The 19,898-nt window shown below is 39.9% G+C and overlaps 1 protein-coding gene across 5 annotated transcripts in view; it reads right to left on the reverse strand.

Annotated features, from left to right (window-relative positions):
• Positions 1-19,898, reverse strand: part of poc1a (POC1 centriolar protein A) — a 69,366-nt gene that overhangs the window by 6,289 nt on the left and 43,179 nt on the right. For all 5 annotated transcript variants that reach the window (XM_026167736.1, XM_026167733.1, XM_026167735.1 and 2 more), the window contains one exon: positions 14,198-14,476. In XM_026167736.1, the coding sequence (XP_026023521.1) occupies positions 14,198-14,476 (279 nt within the window). The remainder of the gene's footprint in view (positions 1-14,197; positions 14,477-19,898) is intronic.

A 19,898-nucleotide genomic window follows, 5' to 3' on the forward strand; every position in this document is an offset into this window, starting at 1 on the left:
TATGGAAATACTGGAAGAATATGGCAGACTGTCTGGTTATAGACTGAACATTCAAAAAACTCAAATCTTGGCATTCTCCTTTAACCCCTCAAGACAATTGGTAGCAAGATATAGATTCGGATGGCATCAATCTCAAATGGAGTATTTGGGGATCCTGCTGACAAAAGACCCTGCATTGTTATATGAAGTTAATTATAATCGGGTGAACAAGAAGATATATGAAGATCTGGAGAGGTGGGGCCTGCTCCCCCTCGATCTGGGCAGCAGAGTTAGAGCGATAAAGATAAATATCCTCCCAAAGCTGCTATATTTGTTTGCAGCACTTCCAGTTGAGGTTCCAGCAAAACAATTTAGGGAATGGGATATGCATTGCTCAAGATTCATATGGGGAAATAAAAGGCCGAGAGTGAAATATGCAACAATGCAGCTGCCTGGTGAGCGGGGGGGCATGGCTCTACCGTGCTTTGAGGATTACTATCTGGCAGCCCAGATCAGACCTCTAGTGTGCTGGTGTAACTCTAAGTTTGAGGCAAAATGGAAGCACATTGAGCTTTCCTTGATGGATTTCCCAATACAGTCTGTTCTGGGGTCTCTTGAGAGTTTGCCACAGGCATATCAGATGCAAAATTTATGTGTAAGTTTTTCCCTGAAAAAATGGGCAGATGTGATTAAAATTTTTGGTCTTAATAGGGAAATAGGGTTGCTGGGATGGCCAGCGTATCTCCCACGCTTCCTTCCAGCATTGTTAGACCATAAATTCAGGGAGTGGTCCAGGCATGGAATCACTGCGATCTGTAAGATAGTTAAGCATGGGGAGCTGATCAAATTTGAGGACATGTGTCAGATTTACGAGATCGGCAGGGAAGATTTTTATCGTTACCTGCAGGTTCGGAGCTTCTTCCGGAAGGAAATTAGAATGCTTGACGCAGATGCTAGTGGGGTGATCCAAATATTTATGGATGCTTATGGTGAGAACATTATAAGAGGTACTATAGGCAAGATATACAGAAGTTTTACAGCCATGAAAAAGACCTCAACAAGATATGTCAGTCATCGATGGGAAAAAGAAGCAGGTATAACTATCTCAGAGGAAGATTGGTTGCGGATGTGGAAGAATGTGTTGTCTACCACAAATTCTTTAACATGGCGAGATTTTGGATGGAAGAATTTAATTAGATTCTTCATCACACCAAAGCAGAAATCCAAAATAAGTGGTTCAGGCGCTTCATGCTGGAGGGAGTGCGGGGAGGTCGCTGCAGGTTGCTTCCATGTCTTCTGGTCATGCCCTAAACTGAAGACCTTTTGGGAGGAGATTAAACAAATGGTGATGGATGTGCTGGAAGTAATACTGGACTTCTCCTTTAGTACCATGTACCTTGGGAATATCCCTGAGGATATAAATAACAGAGACTTATACTTACTGAAAATAATTATGGTTGCATGCAAAAAGGCAATTACTAGGTGTTGGTTACAGACAAGCCCCCCCACGCGGAAGCTGGTCATAGACATTATTAACGCAATTCATCATATGGAACTGATTACCCTCTCACTGCGGCTACAGAAGGAGAAAGGAGAGAGACTTTGGGAACGATGGGATCATTATGTCAAGAGGCTAGAAACTGATACCTCTGTGATGCAGAGGGACAGCTGCGAATTTGTTTGAATGGAACATGCACCTGTGTAATATGTAATATGTGTAAGTAAAACAAGGCGTTGTGTATTTTGGAATATGCGAACATGTGTGACTGTGTTGGTTCCCCCTGCCCTCTTTAGTTCTGTATGTAAAATAAGTTGAAAATCAATAAAGAGAAAGTATTAAAAAAAAAAAAAATGATATACATAAGTGTATTGCAATACATGTGTACTTTTATAACAATGTACAGTACAATTATGATACATTCGCTTAATTTCTACATTAATATCTGCAGGGCTTAAACTTAACTCTGACAAAACTCAGCACAAAAGCCTGCTCCATGTTTGTGCATCTCCAAGAAGGAAAAGAGTTAAATACAGAATTGGGTGAAAACATGATTCCATATACTTGGGAAATGCTGGATAACCCAGTATTTTGTCATGGTTTTAGCTTTCCCTAGAGACCGTCAGACCTGTGTAGTCATACAGAAGGTTCTCAAATGTACTAAAAGACAAAACCTAGTTAGCTCTTACACACACCTAACACACACCTTACACAACCCTACTGGATACAGGAAGGCTTTGAATCCTGGTTATTACAGTAATGCAACTGGATGAACTTTTCACCCACTGTGCTTTATCTCAATGACTTTCTGAGCTAAAATGGATTATGTATGAAGGAGAGTTCAAACACAGGTGGAGCACAGAGTGCAGCTCACTGCGCTAATGCTACAACAAAAACAAAACCCAGTTCTCCAACCAGTGGTAAAGCAGCCATACACTGTGTTTTTTATCTTCCCCTGCAAGCATAAAAACCTTGTTACAAAACTGTAATAAATGTCATTTAATGGATAATTAAACACAGGTCTTTTTTAAAGGCAAAAAGTCTCAGGAATCAAAAAAATAAGACATAAACTACCTTCAAAATCATGTGGCAAAGTAGCCTTACCCAATCTCCAGTTTACTCTGGCATTCAAGTGCCTTTCATTCATTCAAATCAGCTGTGAATGCACTGAAAACATATATAGTTTTTGTTTTAAAGTCTAGATTTGTTTAATTCTTTTCGGTTTCTCTTTGCGGTTTGCCAAGCACTGTGAATGTCCTCTATGTTGGAAAAGCGCTACACAGACAAACAGCCCTTGGCTTGTAATTCTAACTATGAGGTGTAATAAACAAGGATATGAGTCTAAATATGATTCATTGAGATCTCCTTGGCTGTTTGCTTATTTTACAAAAGATAAGACGATGAAAAAAAGCAGGCAGAGCACCTTTTCTACTCCAACTGTCTTATAGAAAGTAAGCAGCATTTAAAAATCTTTTTGGAAAGACATCTGAGCTAAATGCTACAACATAGCTTCTTTTTTTCAAATCACGAAAAAAATGACAGTAATTCTGAATGAGTCTTCTGTAAACAGTTAAGTGGCAATCCTGCATCTCTTACATAACTGTTTTACTGAGCTAATGTTGCCTGGTGACAAACATAATCACAGCGACTAAGCAAATCTGGATGGAAGGGCTTGGCAACAGAATTTGGTTGAGGGCAGAAACAATCAAACAGTAAACACAACATCCCCAGACAGATTAGGCACTCTAGGTTTGGGCCAGTAAGAGCATGTAAGTATGTCAGCATGTCTCGACCTGTAATTGTACGGTATGCTGTGATTTGTGCCAGTGAGGGCAATTTTGAAATTACTAAAAAGCAGCACAGAGATGAGTCACTCACAATATTTAGCAAAATGTAACCAGCAGTGGATGAGATGTGACACGCACATGGATAAATGAACAGGCACAATTAAAGACATGAGCAAAGATTTAACACACTACTGTACAAAACTCTTGAGCTTCCCCTTGTTTTTCATATTTTGCTTCTAAAGAGATGGACTTATATTCTTTTTAAAGTGGTCTTGAGCAACAGTTCTCCAAGTTTTTTGGCTCAGGCTTTCCAAAGTTTTTCCTTTGAACTTTGAATGGTTTTTCACTCATTTTCAGTCCAGTTCTCGCACTTGACCATTTTTAGAGGAATGTTGTTTTTTGTTTGTGTTTTAAGACACTAAACACTGACCTATGAATCATTCCAGCATGAAACGGCACCCAATGTAAGGGATGAACCAGTGTTGCGTCTACACATAGACAGGGAACCAGTTTGGTTCAGAACCAAAGACACTTTTTGTTACTAGCAGCCTGTTGCAAAAACACAGAACTTGTTCCATTGGGGGAAAAAGGACTGAGGTATGCCAAGTGAATAGAGCTCAGGAGAGAGTTAAAACAGTGAGCGTCTCACGCTTTCTTTAAAACACAGTGGAGGCTCTGTCATGTCTTGGGGCTGCATTTGAGCCAGTGTTGCTGGGGATGTTTTTCAGAATTGATGGAATTGTGAAAGCCGAAGAAAAAGTACAGCCAGATATTGAGCCACCATGAGATATCATCTGGAAACACCTTGGCAGTGGCCTTATTTTTCAGCATGACAATGATCACACTGTCAACGCAGTAAAAGCATGCCTGGATAGAAAAATACACAATGACACACTATCAGTCATGGATTGGCCTTCCCCAGAGTTATTGAAGCAGTGTGGGATCATGTTGACAGAGAACAGAAGAAAAGGCAGCCAACATCCAAAGAAGAGCTCTGAATGTCCTTCAAGAAGCCTGGGGAGCTATTCCCGAAGCGTACATAAAGAAATAACCAGAAAGCTCACATATGTCGATGAATTGCTTCATCTATTTCCTATACAGAGAAATGAGGGATGGCTCAAGACCAGTTTTGGGAAGGTTACTTTTAAAATGTATTCCACTACAGATTACATGCCACAAAATATATTTTGTAACGTATTCCGTTACGTTATTCAATGAGAGTAACATATTCTGAATACTCTGGCCTTGAGGCGACTTTTGTTGTGATTTGGCGCTATATAAATAAAATTGAATTGAATTCTGGATTACAATATTTTATCAAGCTTTTTACAACTGCATGAATGTACTATTGCTGTGTGATTTATTACTATTACTGAAGGTTACTCGCCATACCAATAACAACTAGATTTTTAAATCTTAATGCAAAATGAGCAATAGGGTGGACATTAGGTAAGGCTGCACTTTTAGCAGCGATCTCGTGTACAAAACTATTCTGCACGCATATAAAACAGGTCCGCGGCTCCGAACCGTAGTAAATGGACGTCTGGCTAATATGTCAGGTCCCGTGTCAGGCTCGTAACTGAAAACTAGCTTTACTTTGTTGTCTGGGTCAACTTTGCCTGCGAGAGACAGAGAGAGGCTTTGAAAGGCTGCTCCAATGGAACTTATCGTTTCAGAGAAAAACACGAAAAAAGTGTACAGTTGAGTCTTAATAGCTTACTTACAACTGGGCTACACTGCCTTCATATTAAATAATTTTTTGAACAATAATTTCGTCACGTCATTATGCGGGCTGCAAGTAGGGGTGATATAGGCCACGAGATTGAGACACAGGCTTTAGAGCCTCAATGCGTGTTTTGTTTGGGTTTCCACCGGCGTGGAATTACCAAAAATAGAGAGGGCATAGCCTGATATATGAAACAGGAAAAAATTGCAGTGTAATCCATTTATTTCAACAAAGTTACTGTATTCTGAACACCACCTTTTTAAACTGTAACTGTAACAGAATACAGCTACTCCTATTTTGTATTTTAAATACGTAAGGCTGGTACATGTACTCCGTTACTCCTCAACACTGCTCAACACTTTTGCACAGTCTTTCACTCTATCATTTGCTACAATTACGATATTGCTTAAAAATATGTGACTAAATGACATGTGTTGCTGGATAAGAAAACATTTTTTAAAATTCATCACCTGTCTTTTCAGTCTTATCATCGCAAGACCTAGATGATGTAGGATAAAGAAAGGATGTGAGCGGGTGAGAACAAGAGAGACTCGAGATGACTGCAGATGACTTAATCTACTTCATTTTGGCATGTGGAGAACAGGTGTTTCAGTGGTTGAGCAAATACCTGTGAAACCAAAACACTAACTCCATTTTCATGCAACGGTGTGACGAGTGGAAGGTATTTCATGCAGGCTCCCCACATCTATGTGGGTGTTAAATAAAGAGCTGAAGTCATGGTGCCTTGTCCAGACTAGCCCCAGTCCTGCTAACTATGGTAGCTCATTACAAACTCATCCTCCTCCTTTATGAACAACCTGAACACGTTAGTGGGGTTGACCATCCAAACTTTAAGTTTAAACTGTGTCCACGATAGAAACTCAGAGGCACTCTTTTTTTGTCAAATTTTTCCGATTTTTATTTTTTTAGAGGTTCAGTCCTGCAATTAATGCAGATGTTTGAGCTGACTTGCTCTTTAACTTGCCTCTGAACCTCGCCTCTTTTATGGTGCTTCCTAAAGCCCACTATAAAAGAGAAATAATAAATAAGCACCAATGCGAGGCTGTTTTTTTAAAAGAGGCTGTGCAGGTTTTCCCAGTTCTAAAACAACTCAAAACTTTGTCTTTCTATTATGAACCAAACGACTTTAGCTCAGAGAAGTTCCTACACGTTACAGAACTCCCATTTTAATCTCATCACTCCTCTGCTGACTCCACAGAGCTACAATATGAATAAACAAAAACATGTTGATGCAGGAACTGACAAAGACTATTAAAACGCTTAGTCTCTGATAGTCTAAGATACACATCACGAGGCACTGAGTTCAACACTGAGTGGGCGAGTAATGTTTTCTTTTGGGTAGTCAAACTAGATAAAATCTCCTGCTATTTCATGCGTCGTGTGAGATGTTGCATTTCTGCTTTCTCTCCTTCCGTCAACCTGCCTCCCCTTTCCAGATCAATACTACCCTAACCTGATATGGCTCCCTGTTTCTCAGCCAAGCCAGCTATTGGTGTCTCTCTGTGTGTGATTTTTGCACGTGTCCCCAGGCAGCGGCAACATAATACAGGCATCTAGTTTTCATGTGGAGTGGAAACCAAATCTTTATGCTCCTAAAAATAGAAAGAGCTGTTTTTCTTTCCTTTCCAGAACACATTATGTTCTCCAGTGCCCTGAGCATTACTGGGATCTTTTACAAAGTCTTTCAGGTTTGTTATGACCTGTGCTAGAAGAGTCTGAAAGTCAAAAGAAGGCAAACTAGTGCTGGTTCAAGGTGGAAAAGTTGATTCTTTCCTCTAAATGAGGTTATTAAATACACCACGACCACATGAAAAGAACAGGAAAAACATACATTAAAGTAGAAACTACAAAGTTTAAAGAAAGGAACAATAGCCCACAAAAGCTAAATGATGGGGATAAAAAGAAAATCAAATCACACTAATAATCAGCAGGTGTGGGGTGTGTATACATATCCTCATCTAAACCATTTTGTTGGCAGAAAGCCACCAAATAGCCCACCAGGTAAGACTAATGTTTGTAAGACAGCATAAAGCTCAAAGAGTAGGCAAAGGATTTTTTGTTTAAGAGACATGGCAAACTTTAACTCTATGTAAAAAGCAGGAGGACATGAGACTTTAAACATCTGTCTGTAAATCATGTTATGAGACACGTGTTTTGCTACTTATTATCACTAAATGAAAGGATTAATTTGGCTGTAGGTCAGGTGGTAGTGTGGGTCATCTACTAATTGGAGGTTGGTGGTTCGACGCCTGGCTGCTCCAGTCTTGGAGAGTGCAAAACACTGAACTCAAAGTTTTTCTGAGATGCGTTCATTGGAGTGTGAATGTTAGATAGGAAGCACTTAGACACAGAAAAAATTACCTGAATGGATGTGCATGAGGCATGCTGTATAAAGCACTCTGAGTGCTCCAGTAGAGGAGAAAAGTGCTACATAAGAAACAGCCCATTCACACTGACCTGCAGAATCCTGAATTACATTCAGTGACATATAATTCACAGTTTCTTTGAAAAAAACAAAAACAAAATCATCATCCATCCATTTTCTTCTGCTTATCCAGTTCAGAGTCATGGCAGGAGTGGAGCTGGAGCCTATCTCAGTTGTCTGAGGGCAAGAGGCGTGGTACACCTATATATATGAAACTACAGCCTGACTATTTTACGTGTCCATCAACTGCTAGTTGTTTTTAATCCTAACACGCATTTGTTCCTTATAAGCAAAGTATGACTTCTTGACTTATGGTCAAAAATGTGTTATGTAAGTCTTAGCGCCCTTGATCTTTGACCTTAAAATTCAAAAAAAGTTCATCTCTGAGTATAAGTCCACATTCCTGCCAAAACTTCTTCCACCAAAGAAGATCCTGCCAGGTGTTCCTGACATATCAGGGTGATGGACAGGACTGAAATAGATGAAGAGATGAAGGGATGAAGGGATGAAAGCACAACCCCAAAGCATATTGCCTTCGGACATCGGTGTTGACGGCCCCTCTAACCATCTCTCAGAGTAAACTGATGGCTTAACATGAACTTTTTTTTAAATGTAGGAGTCCAGAATCTAAGGGATAAGGTTCAGAGCAATACAACATATGCTAATACTTTTAACATTTTTTTAGGCAAAGAGTCAGCTAAAAAAATAAAATAGTATATTTAAGATTTTAACAAATACAAGTTTATTAATACGACACTAAATTACTGGTACCAAAAAGCAAATACTGGCCTGTATACTGACACAATATTGTTGTTAACAGACTGCAAAACATGAATACAGCCATTCCTTATCCCAAACCCAGTTTAACCTTTACAAGTGTACATCTGTTCTCTCTTAAAATCAGTTTAAATTCATTTGATTATTTCCCTGAGATACTCGAGGTAGTAAATCGAGCCTGTCATGAGCAGCTCTCAGCGACATGGCATAATTTTCATCTTATAAATCAGATTTCTTCAAGTTCCTCATTATCAAAAATACTGGAAAGAATTTAAATTCCTCAGAAAGAGAAAAATAAAGGTTTCCTTAGAGAACAGCGGTTTATGTTCGAGAGGCCATTCTTCACAGAAACTGATTAAAAATATTGTGAGAAAGTGCTCTCAGGGAATTTACAGTCCATTAACATGTTCCTTTCACATTCTCCTAATATTCCTTAGAGCTTCAGTTTAGCGTCTTTAACATCAATTCTGTGCTCATGGTCATGTGGCCGTAAATGTACAAACACAACACTGATCAAAAACTAAGAAAATGTAAAAAGAAATAGAATAAGGTTAGTTAACGAAGAGTAAAAACTAAAACTGAGACTGTCAATAGATTTTAACCATCTTATATCGGTTTCTGGACACACATTATTTTTCTGTTCCTGAACATGATCTCTCTCCAGTCTCATATGAACACTTTCATGTTCACAGACACAAATTTTTTTTTTTTTAACTTTTCTTACTTACTTAAAAAAGTCCATATGTTCCATGTGTTGGAGGGCGGGGCGGGGGTTGGTGGTGCAGTGAATCACTTTTGCTACTCACACCAGAGATCCAAGTACAACTCAGACATGTCACCGATTTTCATAAATCATTTGTATTATTTTTTTAATATGTTATTAAATCACAACAAATCACACGGAAAGATTTGGTTAGTGCAAACAACTTAGATTTAGAAAAAGCTCATCGTTTGGTCTAAAGTACTTCTTCTTTTAAAGCTCTGTTTTCTTGGTTGCCATAGCGATACACTGTCTGGACAACAAACCTCCCACAGATACAAACTATACTTACTTCCTTACATTACTTAGAAATTTGTGCCGACTGTCAGGAAAAATAAAAACAGTAGAATTCACTTCCATAAACACAAACAAACAGACTGACTATGTCATATTTTACTATGAAGCTGAACTCGATGGACAAACACGTAGAATAAGCAGAGAAAGAAAAATGTCATACAAAGAAGAGAACAGTTAACATGATAGCCATGAAATAATGTATCCTAATGTAAAGCCAGTGTATTAAAAAATCTTCCTGGAGATACAAGAAAAGGGCTGTTATAGGCTGTTTCCAAATAAATTTAATTTTCCAAATATCTGAAAGCCAACTGCAGGCTTTAATTGACTTTTTCATACTGATCCTTTTCTTTATCCATTTCATCTGTCTATTTACTTGTTATTTAGACTGTCTGATTTTAAAAGGAGGTGGAAAATATGGCACATTATATGTAAATGTGACCTGATTTCAGCACAGATAAAAATTTAAAAAAATAAATTAAGAGCGAAGAGAGGAGAGAGAAAGCGTTATGGCAGCTGAGAAATGGGAGGGGGCAGACAAGAGAAAAGCAGCTAACACAGCAGACTCTGAGCCTTTGGAAGATTCAGTTTAATGCTGAATTATTCATCATCTTTCCTCCCCTCCCGGTCTCCTCAAGTATTATAGTTACAAAGAAATGTAATGGTGAAAAACAGTGCTCGAAAAAAGATTTATAACGGAGTAGGACTATAGTGCCGAAATAAGTAATGTTGCCTTGTCAGTCGAATCTCCAGAGGATGGGTGGCAGTAGCTAAATTACACTTTGAACTAGCTAAGAAAGTAATACGAGCACCTTAGATTGTTTCAGGTCACATCTCTTTTCAACGACCAACGACTGAGCCTGCCTCAGACTTACTTTTTGTCCGGCTGCATTTAACATTGCATGTGCGCAGAGTCAAAGTTAAAAAAAATATTGGTCCAAGTGCTAACCCTCAGACTTCTAGTAGATACATGTATGGTCTTAATTTCACATTGCCACCCGCCTGGCAACGTGACAATACCCCATCAGGCATTTACAGATGAATGAATTCAAGCCATTTCCTTCATCTTTTTCAAACTTTGCACACGTTCCAAAGCCTTCCACGTTAAGACCTGTTAACTAAAATTGTTCTTCTTTCCATTTTCTGCATTTCTTGAGATTCTTTTCATTTGGCTTTTAACATCAGCCTCAAAAAGACTACTCTGAGTGTGACTTTGTGTGAATAAAGAAGGAAAACTTACATAAGTACTATAATTGAGTGCAAGAGTACAAGTTTGCAGCCCTGTGGAAAAACTAATACACCCTTACTGCTTCCATAGGAATTCAGAGGGTAAGTAGCAGCCAAGTGCTTCTAATCAAATTCACTTGATTAACATCATCAAGGAAGTGTGAGCACCTCTATAAAAGCTGAAGTCTGGTTAGTTTGCATTAATGTGTATGTTAACATAATGCTATCCCAAGGTCAAACGGTGCATTGCCCCTTTTAGCATGTTAAATGTTAAAGTTTGTGACAGTACAATTTGTGCAGGACAAAGCCTTTTCTCTCTAAAAAGAACATGGCAGCATGGCTTTGCTTTGCGAAGCTGCATCTGAACAAAAGACAAGAGTTGTGGAACAACGTTCTTTAGATGGACGAGATCGGAGTAGAGATGTTTGATTGTATTGCGGGCCGCATTTTTAGCAAACACCTCATATCATTTATTTGGCAAAACAGCTAAAAAAAAGGAGCAGAAATTACAGGTTATTTAGCAGTGGTTGGTATATACCACATGACCACAATGTCCATGATTTTACTGCTGGCCATCCAGACCTTGTTACATAATATACTGCCCTATTTTCTCCTTTTCGCAGTCACTGCCTATATCTTTATAACAAATCACAGGCTTAATATGGTGTGAAGACAATGACTCTGTTCTGGAAATAATTGTAACTATTTGGGAAGGCCATTTTTTCCCAGTAACACCCAGAAAAAAGTAAGAAAAAACTTACAGAAACCAAGATGCATTTCCTCTAACAATATCTAGTCCTAGAAATGACATTGCTCATGTTTCCACTAACCAAGAATGAAACAAATTTTCAAGAGAGCCGAATAGCAAACCAGATGCAGATGGTCCATCTGGTATCGGGGCTGGGGTACAGTAGGCTTGAAAGAAAAGGCTGGCACCACCCCCTGGGAGGGGTCAGCTAGCTGCCTGGCAGTTCCTGCCCAATATTAAACGCTCCCACATGGTGAACTACAGTTTGAAGCTCAAGAAAGGATAGGTGAAAGAGCCAGCGCGAACCCTTTGACAGAAACACACGGATACAAGAAGTGTTTCTGTGTCTCTGCAAGGCCATTAAGTATTTACACTTACTATGCAAGAGTAAGTGCTGCTAGCACGCATATATGAATGATGTATTTTCCTCAGAGTGCACAAGCTCGGAGCTGAAACACTACATCGAGTACAGACAAAGACCAAACATCTTTCTGCTGTCTCAGCTCCATCTCATTCAACTCTTTACATCTGTGTCCTCTCGGTGCCCTATTTCTTCTCTGCTGCCTCTTCCTCATTATTTTAGTCTCCTTTTTTCAACCACATGACTAGGGATGGGTATTGTTTAGGTTTTATCCGATACCAGTACCAAACCGGTACTTTTGAAACGGTGCCGGTGCTCAAACGGTGCTCGAACCGGTGCTTAAAGAATGGAGAACACACACTTTGTCTAAAAACCTCTTATGTTTAGCTGTTTTTTTGTAAAAAGATAACAATGTTAGCCTTTTCTGCAGCTATAGGGGATATATGGTATCACTATTGGCTGGAAGCAGTTCTTAATCAATGGAAAAAACACAAACTTTGTCCAAAAACCTCTCATGTTTAGCTGTTTTCCACTTTTTCCATTTTAGCCTTTTTGGCCAGGGTGAAGGGAGTATCTGCCATCAAACAAGAAGACAGCCGCATGTAACTACGATGATGTTTGCTAGTTCACCTTACATGCATTAATGTAATAACGTGGTTAGCCTACTCAATGTAAATTACACATGAACAACAGTAAGCTACTCACGCAGAGAAGAACGGCTGCTGCTGCCATCATCATCCGTCATCATTTCTGCTACACTGGCAGGGCTACGGGCCAGGACTCTCCTCTTCGAGTTCTTGGGGGATGTTGCTAACTCCAGGTCCGATAACAGGCACCACACCCGCAGTAGATGTGCACGGTGTGAGGTCTCGCAGCAAGCTATCAAATATGGCGCATTTCTCGGCTTTAAAAAAAAAAAAACCCCGCTATGTGTCGCCAGGTGTTTCATCAGATTCTTGGTGTTACCTTCTTTGCATAATATCAGCTTAAAGCACTTGTTGCAGGCTACTGAGTTTGCATCTTTTGCTGTGAAGTACAGCCAGACTTTGACCGCTTCGCCTTGGGCATTTTTAATCTGTAGCTCTGCTCTAAAAGAACGTACGTACCTGGGCCCGCCTACAATCCTTGGAAAGGTAAAATGATAGGCTAGAATTCAAAGTGTATGACATCTCAGGGAAATAAAGCACCGAAATAAAGCACCGAAATGTGCGTTGCTTTTCGGTCTGGTTACTACCGTTTATGTCAGATACCGGTACCCATCCCTACACATGACAAGTTGTTTCTCTCACCTGCTGTCTTTGTACCTTGAACAATTTTATTCTGTTTAAATACTTTAAAACTCTTTTTTTTGTGCCACAGGCAGAAAGAAAGTTTCTTGTTTCTGTATTTTTGTCTTGCTGTGTTGTGTTCCTATCAAATTAAACACAGCTACAGGCATTTCATTTAATACTGTTTAAGTTCGCCTGCAAAAAGTTTCAAGTGAAAATTATAGATAAACTTTTTGCAGAGCCTTAAATTGTTTCTGACATTTATTCCCTGTGGCCTTTCAGTGTCCATCACTAATCGCATTTGTGTAGTTAAAAAAAAAAAAGACAACAAAAAAAGGACATATATTGATAACAAACAGAGCTTGCGGAGTTTAAATTGGTTACTCCTCTTTGTCAGCTCTTCCTTAGTGATCTATTTTTAGTCCTCAAGGCTCCGGTCTGGCCTTCACCAGATACAGAAAAACCTATGGTGTCTAAAAGGTAAATGGACAGGTTCTTGTATATTGCTTTTCTACTCTATTTTACTCTTTATAAATATATGTCTCACCCACTCACACACATATTCATACAAGCACTTTCTTCTACGTCTAAGTGCTTTCTGTGTAACGTGTACACACACACACACACACACACACACACACACACACACACACACACACACACACACACACACACACACACACACACACACACACACACACACACACACACACACACTCCAATCATCGCATCAGGAGCAGCTCGGGTATCAGTATTATGTTCAAGATACTGTACTTTGGCAAGCAGACCGCAGCACCCAGGAATCAAAGGGAAGCCAGGAATTGCATATATAACCCTTGTATTAAAAAAAAGGGCTTATATAGAGAGGAAATTGATGGCAATGACCAAATGAATATAAAGGACAGATTTCACAAACAAACCAGAGCTTACTCACATCACAGAGACACAGTTTTTCTCAGCTGCCAGACTTTAGCCATACAGCAAGTTTCTTTTTTTTAAGCTTTTGCTTTGGAGGATGTTAAGTACAATTACATTTTGGAGCCCAATCTTAAACAGCTAATGCACAGATCCCCAGTCACCTTCTGTAGAGAATAACTGCTAAAATACTGAAACATAACAATAAATGTGAGGAATAAAACTAAACATAACTGCACAGCATTAGAAAACCAAACAACACTGTGAGGTTGTGGTGGGTTTTTTATGCTTCTTTAATGTCTCTGTACTGCAGGCTGTAAAGTAAATGATGCTTTTGTTCTGACGAGTGTGAGTAGGAGGCACAAAGTACAGTACACTCTGTCATGAAAGACCAGGACTACTTCTGCTTACCTGAGTGAGAATATCCAGTTGGCCTATAATGTGTTCCAGGGTGTTGGCTAGACCAGGTGGGACCCCTCCATCTGAAGCATGGGACTGTGCTTGACCCTGGGGTGAATGCTGCGGTAAACTCTGTGTTTGTGTCTGATGGGCAGTGGAGGAACTGATGCTGAGGCTTCCATTGGCATGGGAATGAGATGCTCTGCTCTGGATGCCAATCTGTCTGTAGCTCTGAGTGTGGGCAGCAGTTTGAGAGTCCTGCCTTTTAAAATGCTGAGCTGGATCAGAGGTCTGGAAACAAAGAGGACAGTGAGAGCTGTTAGAAACTTTGATATCTTGGATGTGTCCCTGTTGGGAAAGGGAGAATCTTTTCTGTTGTAGATTGTGCAATCTTTTAAAAAAGTTTAAATTACTTCGTGAAAACAAAATTGCTGCTCTGGTTGGCAGAAAAAAGTTTTAAATTAGAGACAATCGATGAATCGCCTACATCAAGTGGCAACAGCGGTAATATTAAATATTACATTTCCTGACAAAAATAAATCAACAAATATTTATATCAATGCAGGCTGAGTTTTTGCTCAATGTCGGATATTTGTCATGCATATTTACAGTAAAAGGGACCTCCCACAAAAAACACCACCTTATCTATACCTTTATGAAAACTGTTCTTGAGCTGAAATGAAGGCTACATGAAGTTTGGACGTCTATACCCATTGACTCTGCAGAAAGTTTGTGACCTCCGCGCACTATGCACCTCAGCATCTGCTGACCCCACTGTTGTTGTTCGCAATAGCTTCCACTCTGTTATAATACTAGGGTATTTCAAGATGGGACTTGTCGCATAAGTGGCATTCTATCATGATGCCACGCTGGAATTCCCTGATCCCCTAAGAGCGACCCATTCATTCACAAATGTTTGTAGAAGCAGTCTGCATGGCTAGGTGCTTGATTGTATACAGCTGTGGCCATGGAAGCGATTGAAACCACTGAATTCAACGATTTGGATGTATCTGTGAATACCTTTGGCAACATAGTGTAATTAAATAAACAAACAAACACCCAATGACTAGACCCCTCATCGTCCCCCTAGTTGACTGGCAAAATCTTTGGTCATGGGCAGACTTAGAGCTCATTTGGAGCTTAAAGGGCTTAAACATTACAGTCTGAATGGAAACCAGTGTTGACTCACTGCTTCACACACACACACGCACACACACACGTGCACACACACACGCCCACACACACAAAAGCTAAGTCTGTCGGCCTGCGTTGTGATTAATTCAATGAGGTACAAACACATGAAGCTCGGTGACCACATCTCTCCATCACCATGTCTACATGACTAAATTTGTCCACACATGTATACGTTTCATTATATTTCTGTCTGCCTTTGCAGACCTCTGACTGATTGCGTACACGTGTGTGTGTCTGTGTTTATGTATATATTGTGTCACCTGTCCTCCATCCCAGTGAGAGAGACAAAAAGTGTTTACCTCATCACACATGCAGACTGAAGCCTATTCACATTCAGCTCAAAATGTCAAACTGTGTTGTTCCTAAATGAGTGGAGCTGTCAGCGATTGCTTGGCTCATCACATCTGCCACAGACGTAGCTTATAAGAACAGCTAGAATAAAATGAGCATGGGTTCCCTGCAGTCATGTACAAAGAGTCCAGGAGATGATCCTTGAGTGAGTGGACCTGTCTGTCCATGTGTCATACTCACAATATCAGAAACATCATGCAAAGTTACTGTTGAAAAAGTGGCAGTGAGAGAAACTGTATAAAAGTCAGTAAAATATGATACAGGTAGCCCACGGATAGTGCGCCGCAAGATAAAACAATATGTAGAAGCTGTTACAGGCTGAGATTTTAAATTGCAGAAGAAGAACCCTCATCAACAATATTAACAGTTAATTGTAGCTTGTTTATACACAGGATATTTGATTTAGTCATTTTTAAAATGACTTAGCGCCTGTTAATCATATAGTTTGACAAATTTGCACTTTTTCCAGCTTGTTTCACCACCTGATGGGATTCACCAACATTTTTCGATAAATCTGCCGCCATGCAGCCGCGGCTCTCTGAACTGTTCAGTGTGTGGGCAGAGAGCAGAGCAGCAGCACATTCGGCATCATAAAAAAAACAGAGAGAAGCATGAATGAGCTGCAAATGTGTCTTTTTGATTAATCGCTAATCTTGATAGATGGGTGTAGTAGATTAAGTGCATTCCAGGGTTTATATCCTATCTGTCCTTCCACAGGCTGCATGGAAGTATCACTGTATTTTCATAAGTTTTAAAGCTTATGTATGCATGTGGGCGGCAATGCTATTGCTAAAACTATAAATCAGTCTGCTAACTCAACATGCTCTTCATCTAACGAGAAGTCGGGGAAAACCCCATTATTGCAAATGTACATGCAAGTACATGTAAATGTGCGCATAAACATGGTAACCATCCTCCTAATGAATCACCTGGAGTGGAAAAACCAACAGTGGAAAATTTCCTGAGGCCAAATTAAACTGTTAGTCTGACACAGCCAGCCATCAATATACCTCACAAGCTGCATAGAAAAAAAAATACACACACCTCTCTCTCGCTCACATACTCACATACATACATACATACTCACATACTTACATACATGTGTGTATATATATTTTATTATTTAACTCCCTGTAACATGTCTAAATAGTATATTTTACCATTGCAATGCTTTGGTTTTTTTTACCTGCCACTCCAAGACGTCTCTGGATCGCTTTACAAGTGCTTCAACTTTAGCTGCTGCGCATTTGACAAAATAAGTGAGCAAAGGTGCTAATTTGTGCTAAATGGCGACCCATAAAATGTTTCCCCCTGTGGCACAATGTTTATATGAAAATCAGTCTACAAAAGTGCAATTTTCCTCATTTGCAAGTCCTGTGACTTTGACTATGACCTAATCAAACACACCTTAAGCCGTAGTAAGTGAAAAAGTTGAATATATATTTTTAACTTTTGTTCATTTTGTTAGCTATCCCTGCTGCCACTGGGTAATAAGCAGCAACCTGAACAAGTCGGCAGTCCATCTCAGAGCTAACACACAGAGACAATCAAAAATTCACACTCACGGCCAATTTAGAATCACCAATTCACCTAACAAGCGACGTCTGTGGCCTGGGGGAGGAAACCTGTGTAGGCACCGTGCCTGCACCAGTTTAGAGCTCGACACCTACTTGCTGTGAGGCGACAGTCCTAACCACTGCACCGCCACACCGCAACTGATTAAATTTAACTGGCTGAAGCATGATAGTCGTTATAATTTTGCAAGCTGGCGAAACAATGAAAGGAAATTGTTTCGTGGAAGGAAAAGCACAGACGTAAACAATCTAAATCAGTGATGGCTTCATTTCCTTTAGCCGATTCATTGTTATGGTCTTGTTATTGTACATGATAAAATATATCATTATTATTGCCAGTGACTCCTGCTGTATCTATAATATTTAAGCATTTGCTATTAAAAAAGTCACGTATAAAAACTCTCTGTAGTCCCAATGCTATATTTTTGACACTTTGAATTACTGCTAATCTTTATATGGTCCATAGAGAATAAGAGGACTGGCAAGTACTTTTGAACAGAAATGATAGAGGTAAGCGGTGCATTTATACTTATTTCAGGTACCTTATCAGTTGTGACGTGTCCATGACAGACAGGTCAAGGGGTATAAAGTTGATAGAAGCTACTTTTAGCCATAAAATATAATGGTTATAGGCTCATTACCTTAAAAGCGGTCGGTCCTGTCAGTCTAATGCTAAAGTTAGCTCAAACAGCTATAGTGTCAGCAGCAGCATTGTGGGTCACCAGTTTAATGTCAAAACACTTTCAGGCACAACTTATCTTTTCTTATAATAGATCTTTATTATGTTGTTCATGATAGTAATAAACCTGTATCCAAGTATGCCACTAGAGTGATATCAATAAACTTCATTTAAATCATTTATAAAAGACTCATATTACACTCAGATATTTGATTCATATCACACTCAAACAGAAATGTAGAGAACAAACTGGAAAATTGGTTTTAAACTGCAAAATGCTGTCACTCCTTAACAAATCTATGAGTTCCCACAGTCTAATTAGGGATCATTTCTATTCTCACTTTAAATTAATCACAGTCATTCAGGCAATGATTCTCTTTTACACTAGTCCTAGCGCAGATGGCACAGCTGGTGATAATGGCTCTTGTTGCTCTGCCATTGCATACAGTGTAAAGCATCAGCATCATCTCCTCACTGATCAAATAAGAGAGGCTGGTAGGTGTGTGGGTGTCACAAGATAACCGTAACACATAGACAAACATTTTCACCAGCTGCTGATATCTCAGTTAATTAGAGGGAAGCGAACCTTTTACGAGAAACTGCTAGTGATGCTTTTTGATGAATGAAGCCTGAAGTTACTCGGCCTCGATTGTGCCTCTCGACTCCACTACAGGCTCAAAAGGGGAGGCTGTTTCTCACTCTCATTTTTTATCTGTCCTTGACTGGCTCTCTCATCCTTTTCTTTTATTTTACTGTTTTTTTCTGCTTTCATCACCCCCCAAGCTCTCCAAAAGGTGTCTCTTAATGCCTCTCAAATTTTCTCTTTTCAATATAATCTTGCTTGTTTTCTTCTCCAGTGTCTGCGGCTTGTCTCGTTCTCTCCCGTGCTTGTCCTGCTTTCCCACTTTCTGTACCTTCCAGCTCTTCCTCTCCCTGCTCTTCCTCACTGATGTTCTCTCGCTCCACTAGACCATTAGGTTCTCTTTAACTCCACTTCTATGCGGTCTTTGACAGTCCTTTGTCACACCCTCCTGCCTTTCTTTTTAGCTCCTAATGTCAAATGTATTCAGCTCACACTGTTGGAACAATATCGCCGGCCTTATCTTAAAGATTCACACACATAAATGCAAACAGAGCCATGCATCTGAAACATCTGTGATTGATGGGGGTTTATTTGCACTACAAAGTAAAGGTGATTCAGCGATAATGGTAATAGAATGATTGAGGAAATTAAAGTTCAGTTAGTGCAGTCTCTGAACACCCATCCCACACACACACATTCCACTCCACGTCCTAAAGCTGAGCCACACAGTGTAGTGGTTTGTGTGTGTGTGTGTTGGGCTGTGAAGGAAAGCCTGCTGTGAGTTTGCAGCTCGTCTGTCTGCACACGTGAGCACGAGAGAGACCCAGATGTGAAGCTAGAGACAGAAAGTGGGGGAAGGGGTGGAGGGTAGATAGAAGGATTAAGGCGGATGTGATCAGAGAGCGCTGATCTGCCTGTCAGCAATGGATGTTACTGGCACACACACACACACACACACACACACACACACACACACACACACACACACACACACACACACACACACACACACACACACACACACACACACACACACACACACACACACACACACACACACACACACACGTTAATGCATCTATGGCCACACCACAAACCAACAGCAAATTCAGATTTGCTTAGCTGTGTTGAGCAGAGACAACCTGAATCACACACACTTTCAGTCTTTAGCCAGAGAGACCTCATCTTGCAGCTGGCTTACTGTGTTTAACAAATAGGCCTACATGTTTCTGGTACAGTTCCCATCACTGGCAAATTATCACGAAGCTTCACATTCCAAGTATGTTAAAGGATAAGCATATCAAATTTGCTTCTCATGAAATCCCTGTGAAT

Source organism: Astatotilapia calliptera, chromosome 5 (genome assembly GCF_900246225.1).
Source record: "Astatotilapia calliptera chromosome 5, fAstCal1.2, whole genome shotgun sequence".
In the NCBI taxonomy this organism is placed as follows: Eukaryota; Metazoa; Chordata; class Actinopteri; order Cichliformes; family Cichlidae; genus Astatotilapia; species Astatotilapia calliptera.